The sequence below is a fragment of the Rhinolophus ferrumequinum genome, chromosome 2 (genome assembly GCF_004115265.2).
Source record: "Rhinolophus ferrumequinum isolate MPI-CBG mRhiFer1 chromosome 2, mRhiFer1_v1.p, whole genome shotgun sequence".
In the NCBI taxonomy this organism is placed as follows: Eukaryota; Metazoa; Chordata; class Mammalia; order Chiroptera; family Rhinolophidae; genus Rhinolophus; species Rhinolophus ferrumequinum.
Genome location: NC_046285.1, coordinates 38,899,269 through 38,923,568, shown reverse-complemented (window position 1 = coordinate 38,923,568; position 24,300 = coordinate 38,899,269). Strand labels below are relative to the sequence as shown.

At 35.3% G+C, this 24,300-nt stretch overlaps 2 protein-coding genes across 2 annotated transcripts in view; both read right to left on the bottom strand.

Moving 5' to 3' along the window:
* On the bottom strand, window positions 1-15,206 carry ABHD10 (abhydrolase domain containing 10, depalmitoylase). Its single transcript, XM_033091960.1, has 5 exons — window positions 15,031-15,206; window positions 12,075-12,258; window positions 6,560-6,671; window positions 6,053-6,190; window positions 1-1,012 (listed from the first exon to the last, which is right to left on the bottom strand). The coding sequence occupies exons 1-5, from the start codon at window positions 15,164-15,166 to the stop codon at window positions 668-670; spliced, it is 915 nt and encodes a 304-aa protein (XP_032947851.1). The 5' UTR covers window positions 15,167-15,206; the 3' UTR covers window positions 1-667.
* A 4,449-nt stretch (window positions 15,207-19,655) lies between these two features.
* Window positions 19,656-24,300, bottom strand: part of PHLDB2 (pleckstrin homology like domain family B member 2) — a 103,191-nt gene continuing 98,546 nt past the window's right edge. The window contains 2 exon segments of the mRNA XM_033127558.1: window positions 19,656-20,122; window positions 20,756-20,841. Of these exon segments, the coding sequence (XP_032983449.1) occupies window positions 19,982-20,122; window positions 20,756-20,841 (227 nt within the window). The 3' untranslated portion in view covers window positions 19,656-19,981.

The following is a 24,300-nucleotide window of genomic DNA, read 5'->3' as shown; positions in this document are numbered from 1 at the left end:
CCCCAAAATTAAGCTTTATTAATAATTCTAAGAAGAGAACACAATTAAAAGCTGGCACAGTTAGCAAAAGCATTAGAAGTTAAACATCTCTTTAATGAAAAAACAGAAAATATTTTAATGAAAAAAATATCAGAAATTGAACGAAGGAGAAAATTTTCCAAACAGCAGCTGGTATAGTCAGCCCTTCATATCTGCAGATCCCACAGCGCTGGATTTAACCAACCATGGATCAAAAATATTTTAAGAAAAATTCCAGAAAGTTGATCCCTAAACAATACAGTATAACAAATATTTACACAGCATTACATTGTTTTAGATATTATAAATAATCTAGAGGTGATTTAAAGTACACAGGAGGATGTTCGTAGGTTGTATGCAAAGGCTGTGCCATGTTATATAATGGACTTGAACATCCTCAGATTGTGGTGTCTGAGGGGTTGTTGGAGGTGGGATCCTGAAACCAATCCCTTGAGGATACAGACAGTCTGTACTTTCTTCACAATTTGTATCACTTAAGTGCTAATACATCATTAAATAAATACTCATGTGATAATTACAAAATAGAGATTAAGAGGAAAAAATTTTCTGAGTATCAGGGTCTTCCTTTTGTTCTCTCTCTTCCAATCTTCTGGATCCATCAGTTCACACACCAACTAAAACTGTGACTCTAGTTAACTACAGTTGAAAGCTTATCAATTAAGTCATCAATCGTGCAAACAAGAAGTTGAATGTCTGCTTTTTCCTTCATTCGGTGATCACTATCTTTTCGGAGGATGACGTCTACATCCCTGCTGACTACTCGGTCTGCAATCTGTATCGATGTATGCCAAGGCACGATGTCATCTTTCATGCCATGGAGCAATCTGATAGGGCAGGTCACAGGAATAGGACTATGTAACAAGCAGTGGTGTTCAGCCTCTTTGATTAAATTGTATGGAATGTGATAAACTCCTTCTTCACTGTATTTTGATGGCATGTTCCACACGCCTTTCATCTCTATTTCTTTTTTTACCTATTGGGAAAAATTAGGAAAATAAAAGTATTTACGAAACATTAACACATGGAACAGTCTTAAATAACCTACAGAAAGCAGTCCTTGAGGAAGAGGAAAAGAGATAAAAATGTATCAATGATAATTATCAGTAATTAAATACTACAGGCAAGGCATTGTGACAGGTATTTTACACATAGCATCTCATAAGATTCTAATAATTCAGTTATTATTTCATTTTTACAAAAGAGGATATTAGAGTTTAGAGAAGTTAAATATGTTCAAAGTTGAAAGGCAGAACTGTGGCTAGGATTCTAACTTAGATTTAACTAACTTTATCAGGTAAAATCTTAAATCAGGTGTTGCTTCACCCCAACTAAAAGGGAAAATGAAGGGGAGGAAAATACAATAATTTCTTGGAATATATTATATTCCAAATATATATAATTTCAGATATCATTCATATTAATAAAATCAAATCTTAGCAATAAAAATTGTTTAGATTTCAAAATCATAAATCTTTAGCACCTATATGAGAAGTTACTAAAATGGGGAGGGGTATGAAGAAAAGAAGGATCAAGCATAGAACTAAAAACGGAAAAATAAGACAGTAGATATTCTGAGACAATCAAGTACTGAATATAAATAAAAATGTACAGTTTCTGCCTTTCAGAGTCCTATGGAATGAGAAAAACATTTGTTTTGGCTGACAATGACGTCCTCCAAATACTTCCTAAAAACCGAGCAATGATATTTCTACACTTACTGCCTTAAAATGAAACATTGGGTTATCTTTTGATTCTTGAAGAATTTTTACATTTAGATTTAATTTGTCTTAACCAATTTTCCTAATTAAAGTAACATATACTCATTACAGAAAACATGGGGAATTTCTATAAAAAGAAATAAATCATCCATAATCCTACCTCACCTAGTGGATATAACAACCATTAATATTATGGCTTATTTCCTTCCAGTATTTTTCTATGTGTGCATTAAGTCCTCACTTAACATCATCGACAGGTTCTGAGACTTTAAGTGAAATGACGTATAATGAAATCAATTTTAATTTAGGCTAATTGGTAAAAACAAACGTTAAATTCCTAAGGCAGCTCATCAACATAACAAAATGACGTTTAAAGAAAAACATTATTTGAGGATCCACTGTATTTGATTTTTATATATATAATATGTAAAATACATACCTATTACACATTCATGTATAGCTTTCTATGCTGCTTTACTTATTTAATACGTATTTCTGGATTTTAAAAATTCTATGAAAAATTTTAAAGACCACATAATAGTCCACTATAATCAATCTAAGATAATTGACTTGACTATTCCTATACTGCTGGATACTTCCATGAATATCTTTGAGCAAAAAGGTTTATATGTATATGAATAAATTCTCTGTAAATATTATCAGAACTTGAACTGATAAATCAAGATACATACTGTGTAGTTTTAAGACTCTTGCAATCATATAATATGAAGGGCATTTCTGACTAGAAAAACAAGTGGGCATCTTATCAAAAATAAAAATATAAGGAAAGAAAAACCACATATATTTGAAAAATTTTGTATTTAAATTTTCAATAAAGATATGATTTTTCCATGTTTAAAGTTGTAAATTTATTGCAAACATGTAAAGGAAAACAAGAATTTAAGCAATAAAATATTTACAATATAATCTACACATACGGGGGCGCCAAAAAAATGTATACAAGTAGACACTTTGGTCAACGTTGCTCACGTAGTAGTTCGCCGTAATCATAAGTGTCTGGATGCTGATGGCAACCAATCTGAGCACCTCTTGTAATTGCAGAAGTCAAACGTGACTTGTATTCATCTTTTGCTCTCGGTATATAATGAATATTACAATTTTAATAGTTTTTTTTTCTTTCTTAAAATGTGTATACATTTTTTGGCACGCTCTGTATATTTAGGCATTTTAATGCATTTTTTTAAATTCCAAAAAAATTTGATTCAGTGAAATTGAGCAGTTGAAGTCATTTATTTCAGTGAAAAAAGCTGTATATCTGAAATGCATACTTTTAAATATCTGTTTCAAATGATTTGAAATTAGTGAAAATCAAAAAGCTATAAAATATATGAATCTATATTAACATCATGGGATTTTTCTGTATTAAAATATGTGAACCAAATATTTAAAGCAAAAATGATAATTCAGTTATCCTCAAACTAGTCAGGATTACTCCTGAATTTATAATTTCAGTAATTAAAACTTAGTTTCACTGGTTATTAGATGAAGAAGGAACTATCATAATTATTGAGACACAATAATAGTTTCATTTTAAGCATCCTTGCCCTCAACTAGCTGTTATCTGTTACTGACTTGAATATTGTCCATTTGAAGAACAAACTTTATATAAAATGTTATATGTCCCGAATCCTCCAAAAAAAAAAAGTTCAGAAATAGCAAAAACAGCATTAACCGAAGAAAATGTATAATGTATAATATGCATAAGGTCTACAAAAAAAAGAAACTGTATCAAGCAAGACAATGCGGTTGTGAAGTTTGGGTTCCAAACAGCTGTGCCTCCTGTCTGGCGCCCTCTTGTGTCCAAAGAAGGAGACAATGATTAGAGTCAGTGAAGAGGTAAGACAAGGTCCCCGCAGGTAAGACAAGGTCCCCGCACAATGCGAAATGCTGGGTCTTAATATCCCAGGGCTAGAGAAGATATTGAAAATCTCCACTTCTGCTCCCATGACACTGTTAGGGCTAGCTGTGTGTGGGAAAAAAAAAAAAAGATAGTGATCCTCCTATCCCTACTCTTTCCTTACATGTGCTTTTATTTAACAAGGGCTTAATATGTTTCTGTTAATGACCATTTGCTGGTCTGATTTAGGATTAGCAAGATACGCTCCGACTACAGATATTTTTAGTCACTTAGTGGGTATCTACCATATCCTTTTTCTGAATGATATGACTATACACACATAAACAGAAATGTACGCAGATTTTGCCATTTACCAATAATTCTCCCAAATTGTTAATCAATTCCTTTCCAATCTGCGATGTTCTTGAAATAATTTCCTACCATGAGAAGTACTGTATTACTGGGTTAGAGGATGGGGTGAGTGGTCCCAAGATTTAGATGCAGAAAGATGCAATGGCAGGAAAATATAGCAGCATGAGGACACTGAGCAATTATGTATGAGAAACAATCAAGAAAGTGAAAAAAAAAATTCAGAAATGGGAGGTAAGTGCAAGAAAAACCAGCTTCACAATTTTAGCCCTGATAGGAAGTCATATGAAAAACCTGACTATATAGTCAATACCATTTTTTAAGGAGCTGGGAAGAACAACATGAACTATGAATAAACTTAGAACATAATATGGCACTGAGTTCTATGCAGAATTTGAGGCAAAAGTCAATAACATGTTACCAATCAACATTATATATGCTTTTCTCCTTTTTCTCCTCCTGCTCCTCCATTCTCTAGAGCAGGGTTCTCCAACTTCACCTGAAAGACTTGTTCAAAACAGATTATTGGGCCACACTCCCAGTTTCTGATTCAGCAAGTCTTGGGTGAAGCTTAAAAATATGCGTTTCTAGCCTGGGGACTATATTTTTTGAATCCCTGCTCTAGACTGTTTTTCTTTTATTCTGGGCTTCAGGGCTGACAGGATGTTAGTCCCACAGGTGAAATTTAGATCCCTTGGGTGTGTGTGTGGGAGGGAGAACGCCCAAGGAGAACTCAAATGATTGCAAAAATATAAATAAATAAATCACACATACAAAACCAAACAGCTGTTACCTACTATTTCTTTGTTTGCAGACAACTGAAGTGCTTAAACATATGTCCAACAATAAAGTATAATAAACTAACTGCCTTGCCAGTTATTTCAGAAATCTCATTTCTAGCATGATCTGTTGAAGGACCTGCTAATATGTACTGAAAAGCACCTTTTATTTTTCAAGGTAAGAATTAGGAGTAAAAAAAGAATGCCAACTAAGTGTCTAAATCAGGAATGGCAAGTCTCACCGCCTGGGTGCTAATTTTGATTGACAGTGTGTGTTTGGAGAGCTCTGCTGAGAAAGGACCTAGGGCTGCTTTCAAGCTAAAAAGTTTCATGATTGATTAGTCAAGTCTAACATGGTCAGAAGAATAGGTACTATTTCCCATATGCCACAAAATAAGAATAAGAGGCACAAGAAAAGACCACAATGTATGATGTATGCTATCTAAGTAAACGTGATTAATAAAGAAAATGTGGCTAAAAAAAGAAATTTAAAGTGCGATTTCATTAATGTGGCTCAAATATTTGAGAGAATGATTGAAGGGACTGAAGAAAAGGAAGCCTCAAACAAGAGACCAAGTAACAAAGAAAGCAAAGAGATTGTATATAAAAAACAGCTAAATCACAAGATGGGCCAACATAGTACAAGGACGGACAATTAAGTTTGCAAACTCATCCTATATACCTCATTGCTGAATATCACTACGGTCACCTTCGAAGTACTCCCCTTGGGAAGCTATGCACCGATGCCAGTTCACCCTTCAAAGCAACTTTGGAACTCTTTTTTTGGAATGGCCATCAGAGCTGTGGTCACATTACCCTTGATGTCCCGAATGTCATCAAAATGTCTTCCTTTCAATATTTCCTTTATCTTTGGGTAAGGAATGAAGTCACTGGGGGCCAGATCAGGTGAGTAGGGTGGGTGTTCCAATACAGTTACTTGTTTACTGGCTAAAAATTCTCTCACAGACAGTGCCGTGTGAACTGGTGCATTGTTGTGATGCAAGAGCCATGAATTGTTGGCAAAAAGTTCAGGTAGTTTTTGTCTAACTTTTTCATGCAGCCTTTTCAGCACTTCCAAATAGTAAACCTGGTTAACTGTTCAGTTGGTACAAATTCATAATGAATAATCCCTCTGATATCAAAAAAACGGTTTGCAACATCGTTGCAACAAGTTTGTGAACTTAATTGTCAGACCTTGTAAGTCAAAGGATAATACATGAATAAATATTCAAAGAAAGAGGGAGCAGAAGAACGACAAGAGGTACACACTGAGGTTTCCTGTGACTTACCTCAAGAGGAAGCTGATTAAACTGTGTCACTAGGCCATCTACAGCTGTAGCTACACCAATAAGAGCCACAACTTTTTGTGGCCGTGCAATTGCGGCATGAAACATAAGCCATCCACCAAGGCTAGATCCAACTAATATCTAAAAATAAAAATATGTATAGTTTTAAAGAGGAATTTCTTTTTCTTGTCTATAAGGGGAGTGAGTAATTTAATAGAATGTATGTACTTTCTTCTTTTATATCCTTTGGCTACAAGACTTAATATTTGACACAAAGTAGAATTAAAATTAATTACTTTTTGTTAAATATAATAGACAGTAAACTACAAAAATAAAATTTATAAAAAGTAAAATGCTATTTATACTTTATAAGAAAGTGAAAATGACAGAACTATTTCAAATCAAATATCAAAATTGTTTGCTAAACATTTAAAATATTAAATGTTCGTATCTAACAAAACAGCTCAAATGTCACAAGATTATAGTCAACAATTAAACAAAAACAGTCACCTGTGGTCCCTCAGCTAAGTCATCAATTATAGAAAGAACATCTTTTCTCCATCTTCCCACTGTACATTCTTGTAAGTTACCATCTGAATTTCCAACTCCTGAGTAATCAAACCTGGAAAAATGGAAAATATATATCTATACCTAGATGTCTATCTATATATTTGCTTCTCTGATTTTTAAGGAAGATAGCACATTCATCATTATTACAATGCCAAAAATATATTAAAATAAAACACTGAAGTCAATATACTAGTATACGTCAGCAAATCCTATTGGTTGAACCGTCAAATATCTCCTATAGCTACTTACTTTTTGACCCCCTCCACTGCGGCCAGCCTGGTCTAAGTCACCACCCTCTCTCAACCGGACTAAGGCAAGAGTCTCCTTTTCTATTTTTCACCCTCACAGTCTGTTCCCCACACTGTAGTCAGTGACCCTTTTAAAACAAAAATCTTGTCTTGTACAAACCCTCCAAAGGCTTTCTATAATCTTTAAATAAAATTTGAAGTCCTTACTACACTCTGGCCCGTTGACTACTTCTCTGATCTCATTTCTCACTGTTTTCTCTCTCTCCCAACCATATGCTCACTTTACTTCTTGAAGTTAATGGAACACATCACCCCTATTTCTGCCTCAGGAGTTTTACGTCAGCTTTTCCCTCCACTTGGAATACTCTACCTCCCGATATCCACTTAGATTGCTCCCTCACTTGATTTCAAATGTTACAGTCCCAGAGAGGCCTTCTGTGACCATTCAACCTAAAATTGTACTTCTTTCACCATTCTCTATTTCCTTAACCTGTTTTATTTTCTTCATAGCAAATACTGATACTTGACACTACATATGATATTTGGTTATTTGTTTCTGATCAGTCTCCCACATTAGAATGGAAGCTCCATATAGGCACAGGCTTTGCTTTGTTATTTTCCACCACTGCTTTCCCAGTGCCTAGGTCAGTACCCGGCAAGTGCTTAGTGTATATTTACTAAATTAGTGGAAGGGAAAGAGGAGACCAGAATCAAATTCATCATCACTAGCCCATCCATTTAGTTTGCTTCTCCTTCCAACTTTCTAGTTCTCCAGGTTCAATGTCTGCCTGATCTGTGAATTTTACCTCTCAAGGTCTCAATTCAGTAAGTTATGAAGTATCATACGACTCCCGCAGATTACTGTTAACTCTAGTCATACAGAACTACTCCCCATTCCTAGAGAAGCCCTTCCACAACTTTGAGCCTTTGCATCATGTTCCACTGCCTAGGCCTTCTTTCCCCACCCAAATTCCTAGTCACCCGTTAAGTCATGTCACCTCCTTTGAGGAACATTCTTTGACACATCTGCCCTGTTTAGTGTAAGTGAGTCACTTTCTTTTGTATGTACTCAACGAACACTTTTCATATTGTGTGTTGTAATCAAGTTTTGAATATTTGTCTCTCAATGACTAGAATGTCACTTCTTCAAGGGCGGGCTTCAAGGTCACTTCTTCAAGTTTGTTTTTCCAGGGTATAGAACACTGACTGTCCTGGACCATCCTCACTCACTCACTTCTTCTCACATTCATCCCTTTCTCTGTAATTAGGTAAGACCAATATCTTGGTGCAGTCTTTGTCATCTTAAAACTAGCCTATCGCAGTAGCCTCCTAACTGTACCTCTATGACTATTCTCTCCAAATGGATTGCTCTATACCTCTCAGGTTTTTTCTAAAAGATTATATTGATATGGCATTGATTTCAGTGGCTCCAGTGACATACAACATAAAAATTTACTGCTTTAACCTATTTTTTTAGACCATTATGTTCTGGCCACCTCAGATGGACCTTTTATCATTTCATCAGAAGAAATTACTGCTTTAGCCAAATTGATCACCTTGCTGTTTCTAAAACAGGTTCTACACTTTCTGTCTCTGTTTCGGGCCTCACACTATTTCCTTCACCTGGCATACCTTCTCCCATCACCTTCATTAGTAATATCCTCTCTCAGAGCTTAGTCCGAATGAACCTTTTTTTGCTGGAAAGGCTTCCCAGACAAGTTGGGAAAAACAAAACAAAACAAAAAAACCTCTACCTAATGGAACCTCTACAGATTTCATTTTTATCAATCACAATCAATTTCTTATATCCTGCTTTATAAGACAGTTTGTGTGTGTACATATCTGATCATTCCTGTGAGATTACAAGATCTTGGAGGAAGAAAACCATCTTATTTCTGTCTCTGCGTTCTTCATAGTGGGTAGGCATATAAACCTCACACACTGAGTATTATAATACATTCTAAATGAATAGAAGTGGAAGATAAAAAATTACTTTATTCAAATTTAAAGCTTTCATGTTTTTGATTCTTAAAATCTGTTGAAAACTAATAAATCCTAGTATGTTTCGTGCACATGTAAGACTATATACGTGATATACAGCATATACATGTTTTCTTACAGATAAGAGATTTTTAAGTGATGGAGGAAGAAGAAATTAAAATTTTCTTTAGGTATATGGCGAAATAATTTTAGATCATTGGAAAATAGTGTAACGAGGCAGCTGTTGAATCTAAATCACAGTTATTATTTCCCTTCAGTCCAAGGTAGGTAGAAGAAAGATCAGGGAGAAGAGGGGAGAATGGTACCAACTAATTCTCCTTTTTCCCTGGCTTGGTGGGCAACTGGACATCTCTACTCGCTGTATCTTTTACAGTTGCCATCCAAATATATGGTGAAGATGCGAAATACATGTACAGCCCCTTCGTAAATGAAATTATAACCATTTAGTGACACTAATAAATACAGTTACAAGTAAAAAGTAGAGTTCATTCCTGCTGAAAGCTAACCAAAAGACAAAGATAATTCAAACATATGCAGCAGATTAGGACTTTTAAACACAGTAACAAGTCTGTCTAGCAGTCTCAATACTCTAGGACATATTCCTAAATCTAGAATTAAAAATTCTAATAGAAATAACTATGAGAGAATACCAGCCCTAAAACCATCTTATATTCCTTAGTTCTGACTCAATTTTACTTTAGGCATAGTGACAGGACATTAAGAAAACATTTTCATATAGCTATATGTACCACTTGTATAATATACAAACCATTTCCTCCTTCAAGATCTCAATTTTACAGACACAATCACAACAAAATTAAACTCAGAAATTGGAGTGTAAACAAAAGATAAAATCTCTTATAACAAGCTAAAATACAATCAGTAATTAATGGTGATTAGACTTTAATGAAGTTTTGATAAAAGCAAATAGAAAGGAACTTGATCAAATTAAAAATTTGTAGTGAAGGGTTATACTTCATAAAGATTTATAAAGATATACACAGGCTACATTTTACTATAGTACCATTTAACAGTCCGTACACATTATACTCTCATCACGATTATATAATATACCTTTAAAAAGAAAATGTATTTCACATGATCAAAACTGCAGAAAACCCACATATGTCTTATAGGGCGATAAGAACTGGTTATAGCTCTCGTAATCTCAATTTAAATCCAAGAACTGGTAGAATGACAATTTCTTGATTCAAAATCTTTTGTGGACAAAAAGGGAGAATGATGGCAATATTTCTGATAGTATGCTGTTTTGCTCAGGGTAGGTCCCTTACTCAAATCCTAACTATTCTTCAGTGTTCCTTTATAAAGTCTTTTCTATCCACTTCAACCCCTAGTTTTCTTTTTCTCACTTTATACAATTAAGTGTATTGATTTTTTGATGCAATCACATTTTGATGAGGATTTTGTTCAGTATCTCAGATGTATTTTATCCTGTGTTTTCCCATCCCGATAAAAGACCCTTAAGGGCATTGGCCACGTTTTATAATTCTTTGTATGTTTTACAGCACCTAGAGCTGTAAAAGCCGACTTGCAAAAGATATTCAGTTGTGAGGGGTGTAAATGTCTAACTATTACATTGTTTTGTACATCTGAAACTAATAAAAAAATGAATAATTTGATATTAAAAAAAGATATTTAGAGTAACAGTTAAGTCAGAACAGATTTTTAAGAGTTCTGAGCAGGAAAATGAAATAATTCACTTAATTTGATAAAAGAAAAAAAGACTAAATCCATATAATTGACATAATTTCTGCCAGTATATTGACCAAAGTCTAAAAGTTTTTATTTTTATTTATATTTATTTGTTTTATTCTTAAAAGCTATATTTCCTAGATCTATTGAGTGAATGTTAGTGAAACTACTCTTCTCAAAATTTAGATGAATAGATTTTTAGGCTGTTAGTACTAGCTAGAAAATAATTCAGAAATAATCTTTAATCCAACCTCTTCCTTTTTTTATGAAGAAAATAGGTCCAGTATTTATTAACTGATTCATCTTGTCATAGTTATCGCTAGAATTGATTCTAGAATCCATGTTTCTTGAATTCCAGGCCTGGGATCTTTCTACCAAACCATACCGTGTTTCTCCAAAAATAAGACCTAGCCAGATAATCAGCTTTAGTGTATCTTTTGGAGCAAAAATTAATATAATGCCCAGTATTATATATTTATATTATATTATGCTAAGTTATATTATATTATCCTATACTATATTATACTATACTGGACTATATTATATTAGACCTGGCCGTATGTTATAGTAAAATAAGACCGGGTCTTATATTAATTTTTGCTCCAAAAGACGCTGATTGTCCAGCTAGGTCTTATTTTCGGGGAAACAGAGTACTATTTCTTCTGGCAAATCAGGCACTGAATAAGTGATTTTTATAGGTAAATAAATCTAGTAACAACAACGTAAACATGTTATTTCACTAAAATAATTATCAGTATGAAATTTTATGAATCGTGAAATCAAGTTTTAGTTATACAACACATATCCCTATTTATGCTTAGACAAATTCAGATCAAAGAGTGAGGGGGGAAAAAAAATTCAGTGGAAACGTGCATTACATAATGCTAATTTTACAATACAGCAGGTCCTCCAATAATGTCGTTTTGTTCAAGGTTGTTTTGTTATAATGTGGATGAGATGTCATAGGAAATTAGTTCTTGTTCATATCAATCAGCCCATGGTAAAATTGGTTTCATTATACGTTGTTTCACTTAAAGTCGCAGAACTTATCAACGATGTTAAGTGAGGACTTACTGTACTTTTACGAACATATAGTATCTTTAAATACATGCATTAAAAGTAAGGTAATAAACAGAGGTCAAATAAAAGTCCTTAAATCCCTAATGGAAAACCACAATACAATTACAAAAGATTACAAGAAAGCCAACTAGTATACTGGCTTCTTGACATGTTAGGTTATTGTAGCTAAAGAGCTTAGTTATCACTATTTTCCTTTCCTGCCAACATTGTGAGTGTGGCACAAAGACCTTAAAAAAGGCCTTTTAAAACTTGCATTTACAGAACCCTAAATCACAAGATGAAAGTTTACAGGCCATTACAAGAAATTAAGCTATAAAAATGCTGGCATTTGCTTTAATTAGTTAGAGCAGAAGTAATTCTCCGCTGCCGTACTAAATGGTAGTAATATTTTCTTTGAAATATGTTGTTCCTACCTTATATAGGCGTGACCTAGAGAGCTGCAAAACTCCTCAACCGCCAATGCTTTTGTACCATTCATACTAGAAACATAGCCAGGGATGAAGATAATTCCTGGATTTTTGCCTTTTAGTCTTTTATAAGCCAGGTTGGGAAGGTCTGGTCGACTAAGGAAAGAGACTGATGACTTTTGTCCGCAAGCTAAAGAAAGTACACAAAACATAAACTATAATTTGTAAATACTGTTTTTGGAAAACCATACATATTTTCAATCTTAACTTTCTTAACTTGTCAAACTAATGTCAAATACTATTTCCGTTTAATAGGAAAAACTAAAACAGACTTGAAATATTAGTCACAAGTCTGTGCATATTTTAAAAATCATTTCAAAATCAGTATCTTTTTTCAGCAAGGTTTAATCTTTTTTTTTTTTTTTTAAAGATTTTATTGGGGAAGGGGAACAGGACTTTATTGGGGAACAGTGTGTACTTCCAGGACTTTTTCCAAATCAAGTTGTCCGTTCAATCATGGTCGTGGAGGGCGCAGCTCAGCTCCAGGTCCAGTTGCCATTGTTAGTTGCAGGGGGCACAGCCCACCACCCCTTGTGGGAGTTGAACTGGCAACTTTGTGGTAGAGAGGATGTGCTCCAACTGAGACATGCGGGAGCTCAGCGGCAGTTCAGCTCAAGATGCTGTGTTCAATCTTAGTTGCAGGGGGGAGAGCCCACCATCCCTTGCGGGACTCGAGGAGTTGAACCGGCAACCTTGTGGTTGAGAGCCCACTGGCCCTTGTGGGAATTGACCCGGCAGCCTTCGGCGTTAGGAGCATGGCGCTCCAACCGCCTGAACTACACGGTCGGCCTGCAAGGTTTAATCTTGATTCTTCCAAAATACACAATGAGGTGGAAATTTCAAGGCAACAAGACAGAGACTCATCAAAAATGTTCTCCTATTGCTGCTGTATCATCTCTCCTAAACAGCATCAATCAACATTCAGATTTACTTACACCAATTTTAGCCCTCTCTTGTGATATTTTTGCCTTCTAATTTTTTTTTTTAATGTTTGAGTAGTTTGGCACCCTCTATTTTTTTAAAATGTCTGAGTAGTTGGTGGGGAGAGGGAGAAACAAATTTAGTCTGCCCTTGAGAAACTGTTTCAAAGGAGGAGGTGCTGTGCCCCTTTTATTACTGACTCCCTTTCTACCCACTAAATTATGGGCCATGATAATAGCTAATCATGATTCCCTATCAGCTGAGGTGCACTCAATGAACAGTTTCTTTACAAGCAACCTTGAAAAATATATGATAGTATAATTTTTGGAAAAAGATTTCTCATAGGACTCTGCAATCACTGTGCTTTATTTGTTGGTTTGACTTTCTGTGACTGTACACATAGATCTCAGTGCAATTTAAGTACAACAGCACAACTGATAAACCTTACAAATTACTCCACTTTATTGCTTTTAAAGTTCTTTCCCTACTATAAAATCAATACTTGCTCTTAAAAAAATGTAGAAAGATATTTAAAAAGCAACAAGTCATTTACAATCCCACCTCCTCCTTCCAAAGAAATTAGGTTTGTGTATTTCATTAGTCTTTTACCAGACCAAAAAATTTCTTCTTTTATATTACATGAAACCTTCCTCCACTTTACTGTGACTAACAAAAACTTCTCAGTCTCTTCATGTGAGCTGATAAAGTTTTCCTCATTTTGGATTTCAGAAGCTGATTTAAAAAAAATGGAATTGGAGGCCTTAAAGTTGTTTGAAAGTTTCAATGCACATTGAAATATGCCAAATTTAAAACTTCTAGTGAAAAACAGGGCTAGTAGGAGCCAGTTATGTTGGTTGGCAGGTTGTATCTGCAAAAATGTTCATTATCCATTTCCTTAGCTCAGCCCTCAAAAAATCCTTCCTTTCTTCTTTCGATACTACTTCCCAACCCAGGAATTTCTCCCTAAGACAACAACAATTTACTTAATCTTGAGGAGTTGTAAGTGTACAGGTTAACATTACATCCATTAGTGATCTTTGTACAACAAGGACAAACTCAAAGCCTGGTGCGTAAGTGCTCAATGACTGGTTGCTAAATAGATGAAAGAATATTATAGTCTAGGTAATGAAATGACATACTATATTTTGCTAGAGAAACATATATATGACGTCTTTTGGTTGTGCACAATTGAATGTAAATTAAACTGGTTATATATGTTTAAAAATTTTAACTCAAAGAGTACCTGCAATGACAATTCCATTCCAAGCAAATATGCATCTGATAGCTGTATGAACACAACAGAACCAAAAACTAAAAAAAGGCACAATTCAGAAAGACAGACTATATATATGGGAGGCTGGGCGTGGGGATGGAGTGGGACTTGGAAGAACCAAACACAAGATAAAGAAGATATTCAGGTGCTCTGATTTTTTATTCAAATTTGAATAGTTTGAAGTAATGATTATGGTTTTCACTGAGCGGAACCATCGAGAAGGCAAAACTAGAAATTAGGCTTGATGACACTGTCTACACTTTTACAAAGAAAATGTTCAAATTGTAAATTCCCTTAAACCAAGAGAGGGCAGGTCTAAGCATCTTAACACAGAATCACGATCTGTAAACCCCTTAGAACCCGCAAAGAAAAAAAAGAAAAAAAGCAACTAATAATCAAACACATTAAATGCACTTGTTAATTTTTCCTATTTGGCTCTTAATTGCAGAGAAAGCAGGCGGAGAGCAAGATCCTTAAACTAAAGGGCGTAAATGTCAGCAAGGGCCGGAGCTGTCCAGGATACCCCCGAACCACCGCAGAGCTCTCCACATAGCCTTTACCAAAATTGTCGAAAACGCCCAGATCTGGAGTACTTAGAATAGAGAAAGAGCAGTTTTGAATGGGGCGCCAAAAATTCACTGTACGGAAACGGACAAAACCAGGGATGTTCCAAACCACGCGTCCCACTCCCGCCTTTCGGACACTAACCTGGGAGCCACCGTGGCGTTCTCTCCGGCTTCCGTGCAAGTAACGCGCTGAGGCCACGGTGAAAGCCGAAGGCCGTGGAGCCCCATCTCCGACAAGGATCCCAGGCAGCCACAGACGCCAGGCCAAATCCCGCCATCTTCCCAGCGGTCTCCGCGCCCCGCTCCGACCTCCCCAGGAACGCACGGCGCACCGGAACTGAGACTGCGCATGCGTTGCCGCTGGATGACGGCATTTGTTCATCAGAACCTGGATGACTTGCAAGACCGGGAGGGCGCACCCTGGCCGAGTCATCGCTCTTGTCAGACTTTCGCTTTTGGGTTGTTGGTTCTCCTGTTAGGGAGTTTTGGCCTGTGACAATTAGGCATGTTTGAGTGGCCGCTCGGTAGACTGCTTATTCAGTGGGCAGGTAGATATTCCAGGACTGGAAGCGAGGAGAGGAACTGTAAACAACGTTCCTAGCTAGGGAATCATCTCATCAACCGGACTCTAGGGAGCTGAAGCATAAAATGCGAGGCTTGCTACATTGTAAAGCGCTCTCATCCCGAGTTTTAACCTGTACTGGAAATGTTCTTAAGATCTAACCTTAATCTTGCTCCTATAAATAGCTGGAGTGCAATGAATATTCACTGCTTCTTCACCCCTTTTTAATTCGTTTTTATTCTAGCTCTTCCTATGCCTAACTATTGAACTAGTCTGACCCTGGCCTCATTCTGTATGCAAAAATGAATCCCAGTTGATAAACGATCTCAATGGAAGAATAAAACAGGATTAAATATACTTCGGAGAATATTTTATAGTCTGGGGATAGAAGGGACTTTCTTAAGCAAGATTTGAAACCCTCAAAATTATAAATAAAAATGTTTGACTATATATGGATTTAAGCTTTTTGAATAGCAAAAGACACCTCGAGTCAGTTTAGAAAAATTGACTTTACAGCAAACAGAAAACTTCTACTCAGTCTCCTAGAAATAATTAAAAAAAAAAAAAAAATATATATATATATATAATTCCAATAAAATTGGCAAATGTCTATGAATAGGCAGTTAGTATGTGTTGTGGACGTAAAAGGGGTCAGATAGTAAGCGTGACAAGCTCAGGGGAGGCTGGCATGGTGGGCCTTACAAATTCAGAGACCAAAGGTAACGGCACAGGATGGGCTGAACATAAAAATTCCTAACTAAAAATGGGTCATGGTGGGTAGTCACCTCCAAGGCCTATAGTTTCCTTGACAAAGTTCAATCTTTACCTTTGAAATGTCAGAGTAATCTCCTCTTCCAGAACCTTCAGAGCACACCCACCATACCAGAAGACAACACAACCCTTCATTGTTATCTTGTTTCCTGAATATCATCTCTATGTGCTGTAAATGTTAATTATGAACTATCCTGTACACACCGATGTAGAAGAAGTATGTGTCTCTGTTTTACTTTTTATCCAATCCAAGAGATTTCCTCGCTTTACTCTCTTCCACTGTCTTAATCTACCACCAATGGATTTCATGTAACCCTCTTTGTGTCTCCTCCTTTGATTCTAATGTATAAAATAAGCTGCAAAACTGCCATCCTTTGGAGCATTTTCTCAAGCCATTGAGATTTTGCTTCCTGGCAATTGTCATCAGTTTGGCACAAATAAACACATAAAAATCCTTGATTAGTTTAGATGTTTCTTCATCAACAGAGTAAACATAATGTTCAACCTCACTAATTGAAAAATGGGAATTAAAAATACAAAATGCCATTTTTCCTATTCATCAGGTTGACAAAAATTAGAAAGAGCAACTATTGGCAAGGATGCTGGGAAACTGACACTCGTGTATGGTTGGTGGAAATGTGAATTGCTAAACTTTTGTTAAGTAATCTGACCCCATCTATTACAATTTAAAATATGCATTATTCTTAATAACCTCTGACCCAATGGGCCCAGTTTGTGACCATCCTGTAGCAAACAGCTAGTTCATAAGGATGCATATTTATCTACTACAGCACCCTTTTTTAGACAACGGAAGAAAAAAAATGAGATGGCCAATAATAGAAAAATGGTTGAATAAATTGTGCTACGGGGTTTCTGGATTCCAGCATGGATACCAAAAGTAATTTGGTATTCTTTGGATTACTTTGGATTCTAAGTAATTTCTGAGGGTCTGAAACATCAACAAGTAAGGCCTTATCTAGTTTTTTTCTACTTAAAAGTTACTGTGGTTAGCATAATACTTTGAGTAAAGCCACTTGACTATCTTGGTCATAAATACTGGAGCGATGATTGGTGCTAGAGTTAAAGCAAAGGTTAGATACAGTGAATCCAGCATACCTTTGGAGTCCTGAGAACCCATCCTATTGGAACATATTGGAAAAGTTGGATAAATAAAAACTGAATAGAAACAGATAGCAAGGACAGCCACTTGATTTCAGGACATACTCCAAAAGTAGCAAAGCTGTTTTGCCAGTCCTCCATTAAGCCTGTTTTAGACCCCAAAGGGACCAAATCAATATGGGGTTGCCTAATGCACATCACTGCACTATTCCTTATATCCTAACAATAAACACTTCTGCCCATGGTTTTTGGATAATTGCAAATATCCTGAATAATTCCTGTCCTTATTCTCTTCCTTTATTTTTCCAGGTCTTCTTGCATTTTATGTGCAGCAAAAGAAAAAAAATCTGAATTGTCCTCATAGTGGGAAAAACACTGCACAAAAAAAGGAGGGAAACCCATTGGTCATTTCCTCTATTCTCCCTTATTGGTCTAACAAATCAGAAAAAATTGTGGCTAGTGTCAAGTGAAGGTACTTCTACTAATAGTGGTGGGCTTGAAGTAGACAAATTCATTTCCCTTGATCTATTGTAAATGTTGTGTTCATTAGCGGGGTGAAATGACATATACTCGTATTGTTGAGGGCAATTTCTTTATCTGAAATCTGCTGCCTTAGTTCAGGGAGACAAATCAGGTTCCCATAAATTAAAATCCTAAAGCTTTACTTCACACCTGAATGATTTATTCTTTGTCAGATAGAAGGATAAGTAAACACAGTCCTTGCAATCCTCAGTACTAATTGCATCTGTGTAAAAAGACAATAAGATGTCAGATTTTTCAGGGGTTATCTCATTTTGTTAGCAACAAGAATGTGACCAAAGATATTACTAATTATTTCCGTTTATAAACTACAAATCACAATCTTAGCACACAACATCCTTTATGTAAATTCTACAATTGACTTTGGCTAATTAATCCACCCCACCCTACCCCCATCATGTTACTAATAGGTAACTTTCTAATGAGAGATGAGTTTATTTTTAAACGTGAAATATAGTCAACATTTTAATTCAAACTCAACATTCTTTAACACACACATTTTAAAGGTCTACTACATCATGCAAGATATAAAGTTGATTAGAATATCTTTACAATCCTATGAAGAAGGTAAAGTACAGTACAGAAAAGTTGTATCTTTACATTAACCAAGAAAATTTTAGCAATTTCATTTCACTCTTGTAGATCATTACTGGGTTTAGGGGTGATGTCTGAAAAAATAGATTATAAAAATGTCTTCTGCAATTGTGATTTTGTCCTTCACCATTCAAGTAAAATCGTGTCATCCAGTTGCAAAATCTTATTATTGGCAACATGTATACATGTACACAAACCATACTGCAAATGTAAAAAAAAAATTGTACCCAGTCAGGTCTGACAGACATTTATACACTTCTAATCTAATAATTTCACCTTGTGCTACTAAGTAAAGTCATTATTTTCCACTTCTATTCATTTGCTAAGTTTTAGGAAAGAGTACATTCATACTTACAAACACACACACAACATGACAAACCAGGATAAATGGCATTTGAAAAACTGTTATGAAAGAGACTTGCCTGAAGTCATTTCATTCAACAAAAGTTAATTTAACTCTGACAAAGGCTAATTGTAAAGAAATACATAATAAAATATTACATTACAGAGAACATTGTTGAATTTCATTTGTTTTTTTCTAAAACTACTTCTGTAAATAAGTATTTTAATTAGTCTGTTCTTTGGTGAAAACAGCTTTGATTTCATAGTTATGATATGTGAGGCTACAATTAACAGGTGTGTTCCACAACACAAAAAAACCAAACAATCTAAAGCATACTGACTACTGGTTATTCTTATTCTTAGCACTGGGAATGGAGAAATCTTCAACAAAACAAGCTGCTAACACTAAATATTCTCTATTTTAATTGCCCAATGTGGCAGAATGTCTGTTTAAGATTGCTTCTTTCTAAAGCACATGGCTTTTTGTTTTCTTCTTTTACAAAAGGTGGTTAGCTATATATCTACAGTAACTAATGCTGGTGACGACTTTTCAAAGTCAATTTCTTGGGCACTTGATGGCATCAAAGTACCATTTTAAAACACAGTGCAGTTCATCACTTGAAACTACTACTATTAAACAGAAGTCATGTCAAGTCTTTGGTTTTGGTGCAGTACTTAAAAATTAGAGCAAAATTCCTCCTAAAATATATTCCCCTCCAAATCCCTATTTGCTTATATTTGTAAAATAACCTTCAACAAAATGCTCCTTTGAAAAAAAAAATTGATTACCAATAGTGTCGATGATTTGGATGCTAAAATAATATTTCCAAGTAGGTACATACTGTAAACTGTTTATTTTATTTCACCAAATAAACAATTGATAAAAATAGTTCATAAGAAATATTGCTGTAAGTGATGCTATTTACCAAGTAGTGCTTTCTTCCTCATAGGTGCTTCAATTCTTTAGCTATTTATGATCAAGCTTTAAATTAAAACTCCTTCTTTCTCTTGTACAAATGACTTCCGGTTCATTATGAAAGGAGTTCTGAGTATACACAATTAAAGGGATGAGTCTGTGGGGTCTTTCCATCTGCAATTGAATATGGCTTCATTCTTGTAAGAGATTATTGCAGTCTGCCCTGAAGTGGATGGTTGCTGCAGTTCACTACAACAAGAAGTGAGTGTAACCTTCTGCCCCAGTAACTATAACATCCATCCAGATCCGCATGGCTTCCGGCGATGGGGCCACCATATAGTAGATTCTGTCATGTGTCTTGACACTAAAGGTGAGTAATGGATTAGGGCTCTAAAAACAAAAAACAGGAAAATAATATAAAACAAACACCTTGAAATTCTAACATTAAACAACACAGACATATGTGAGGGCTTCTTCCTCTTTAAAAGTTCCAGTTTATAGAAATCTGTACAGGCATTACTTTTGCTCTAGAAGTGGAATTCTAACCAACAGCCCCATCCCAACGCCCGTCTCAAGGCTGAATATCTTTCTGGGATTTCTGCATAAGAAATCTCACTGAGAACCCACCAATCCTCTCAGCGGCTACTTTATAAAGCTCGAGGAGGGTACCTAGCTGATCATGGGTGGTCAATAAATAGTACCTGTTATTCTCAGCCCTACTAAGATCCTTCCTCATAACTAGGTCCTTCTTAGAACCCTAGCAAAGAATCACTTGGCAGGGTTCTCCCAAGCGAATGTATCTAGAATATTTCCTCACTTCACCATGACTTTTTAATTTTTTCTTCACAAAAAGATCAGCTAGAGCTATACTAATTGCTTCTATGTTTACTTTTCCAGCAACATTCTGATCATATCTAACCATTATGCCAGAACAACAAATATAAATTGCTTCAAATTAAAAACACATATTTTCCCAATTTAAATATGCATTTAAATTGTAGGAATCTGACAATCAATACTTACCTTATTAGCATTCTTGAGGTGATCATAATACACTTCTTCAATGGCTTGGAAGTATATTACTCCTTTTAATTTAGCTTCATGCTTGTCTACAATGATAGATGAGTATTAAAAACAAACACTTTATCACCAAAAATGGACAGGGAAGATTATAATTCAATATAATTATCATCATTAAAATTTTATCTAGTATTAAAATTATCTAAGATTAATTCAGATAATCTAGGTTAGTGCATTACCCGGTTCTATATTGAAAAAAGAACTAAAATAAAAGATTAAATTATCAGCCCAAACCTAAAGGACTAACTGACTTTACCCAAGGCTCTCCAGCAAATTAGAAGTCAAAACATAACCCAGAACTATTGACTGTCAGGTTGACACACAAAGTATAAACACCATTGACACTGATATAAATTATTTCTCTGCATTCTCTAAGACATTCGTTGGAATGGAAATATGCAGAGCTTACAAATATAAAATTTGTAAGAATTGTTTTTTGACTTGTAATTTAAAATAATATTTCACTTATATTTCTTTCCTATCAACTTTTTTTTTGTCCTGCATGCTTGATCATTTTTCTTGTTCCAAATAGAGCTTCAAGTCAATAATTTAATGTCCTCTCAATAAAGTATTTTCCAAGTTGTTTTTTTTGAGATTGCTTCAGATTTGCCATGAAAACCGTACAAAACATTTAAAAAACTCAAACAACCAAACCACCAACCAACCAAACAGCATCACTCTGTGATCTAATAAGCTCTTGAAATATTTTGTGATTTAAACTCAGCAAGGATCATAATGCACGTGAGAATTTCAAAAGCATGGATGAGAATGCAGAGAAAGAGACTCTACTATCCCTTCAGTGGAAATGCAAATAAGAAAAAGCCCCCTTTGGAAGGCAATTTGGTAAAACAAGCACAATTAAAAACACAAAAGAATCCTCTTATTCAGCAATTCCACTTCTAGAACTTTACTGTTTAAGAGCCACTCATTCACATGCACATCGATTTGTGTTTGTTATAGCAAAAGGATGTAAAAGATCTGCTTGAACTTTAACAAGGAACTGATTCAATCATAGACCAGCCACACAATGGAATCTACACAGCCACTGAAAAGATGGGGTAGACCTGCATGTGCTCATTAGAGAAAAATCTCGAAATACTGTTATGTGAAAAAAAGCTATGAATAGTGAATAATTTGGTCTCAACTGTATTAAAGAAGAAAGAACACATACACATACTAAAACATATATAAAAATGAATGGAGAAAATCTGAAAGAATATTTCAGGTTTGACAGTGGGAAAAGGTCAGAACTTTTGTGACGGGAAAGAGGCAAATTTCAGTATGTAGACTTCCGTTGAATTTTTAATGTTTTACTAATGAATGTCCCTTTTTTTCCTAACAACAACAATATAAAGCTAGTTTGAAAAACAACAGCACTGAGAAGTTCTGCAGAAAATAAAGCTGTTTAATTGCATTTATTAGTGTACTTCTCAAACATTTGCTGGAAAGGATTCTGCAGTATTCATGGGAATACAATAATACTTTGTTTTCTGAAAAACAGATATAAAATAAACCTGGAGATAGAAGTAAACATTGTCAGTATTTCAAGCTGACAAAGAATTGAGGAATGAAACTTGTCTGCAGGACACTTCCTAGATGAGAAAGAACTCTGAAAATTATAGGCCTTACAAGGACATTGTGAGCTAAGAGAACAGATAATGCTATTGTAGGGTGACAAACTAACGCTGTTCATTCTGGTTCAATAGCATTATCCTACCAATTTACAGATCTATTTTCTGTGCCTCATTTTTCTTTAGAGACCCTTCCAGAGTTACTCAGTTAATACATAGGAGGCCATGTACAGAGGCCAGGGTCACAGGCAACATAGAGACCTGAGACTCCAGCTTTCAGTGCTCACATTTATAGTTCCGTCAGACATACCAGGGTCATGTACCTCACTGACAAGCTGAAGGGGAATGGCACCTCCGGGGTTAAGTCTAGCCTGAACTGCAATCTGCATGACTTCCTGTGGACTGACCTATTCCTGTACTTGAAGGTGTTTTGGGAAGAAGTGGGGGTGGGAGTGAGGGGAGCAGACAAACCTGACAATAGCTGTAAACAGAGCCAAATGGGCCTCGTTTGTCAAACTACATGTCTCCCTGGTCAGTTATATAATATATAAATATTAAAGAGCTGAGTTAAATATAAATTTTGCCTGTTTTATATATTAAGATTCTGAGTAATCTTTCATATACAAAAAGGTTTTGGTGTTTACAAAAAAAAAAAAAATTTGAAAACCAGTCATTAAGAAGTTTAAATTTGGAAAAATTCATTTACAAGAGTCAGAAGGAAGGGGTGCTGAACCATCCACCTGGCTGACAGATTAAAAAATGAAATAAAGCTCCCAGGGAAGAGTGAAGCTGTTTTGTCTGAAGTTATTTTAAGATTTTATTTTTGGAAAATTCTGGGTGAGTTTGCCTGTGGAGACTAGAACATGGCACAGTTTTGTTTGTGCAAGTTGCAGACATTAAATTGATATTTCTTATTAAATAGGAATCTTTTCTATTGTGCTAACTGAAGAGAATGTCTCTGGATTCTTACAAAACCCAAGGTCAGAAAGCCCTGGACAGGTGAAGCAGGGGACCTGTGAGGGTTGGGTTATTCACTTCAGACCACTAGCCACGGTAGTAACTGGAACCCCGCACAAAGCACTCCTAACTGAAAGACATGTATTCCTACCTTCTCCTCATCCCAATTCTGGGGCTCCAGAATATTAAATATCAGTATATCCTTTCTTCCACGCGTTTCTTGGTTTCTCATACCTCTCTTCATAAACATATCCTGACCTCACACTATAGATTAAATGACTGGACTGTTATTTTTTTATTTATCACATCGATATACTTTTTAACAACCCCTGACAATGCTCATAAATGCTGATTCAGTCACCCCAAAGCAGAGTCTCTTCATAAACTATGTATGATACTGTTTTTCTTCAGCAGCTGAAAGGAGGGCAGAGGTATATTTGTGGTAATAATGGATGTGTGGTCAAGAGTAAGAGGCTTCTTGACAAGAACACCAATATTCCTGTATTTATGGAAGATTACGTCCGGTATGTTTCTTATAATGCATCAGTTAAGCACCCAAAACTATTTCAGTCACTTAATAAATACTTAGTCACTAGTTCACTGATAAGCTTTACTCTCTGTGCTTAAGACCATTCTAGTTTATAAACTATAGTTGAATGACTGGCAGCTAAGACTGTCTGATTGTGTGTGACTTAAATAGGGCATATGACCATAAATAAATAAATGAATAGAAATCTTTTTTTTTCTTGGCCTCATATTTTAAAAGACAATACTTTGTCTGAAAAAATAAATTCCATTTAATATTTATTTGGACTTAAGTTTGTTTCAGAACTAGAATAAACAAATTCACACTTTTTAAATAACATAAGTTTAATTATTTCCAAGAGGAAATTCATTATCATGTGGACCATATAATCTGCATATAACATAATATACATTTATACTGAATTTTACTGTCTT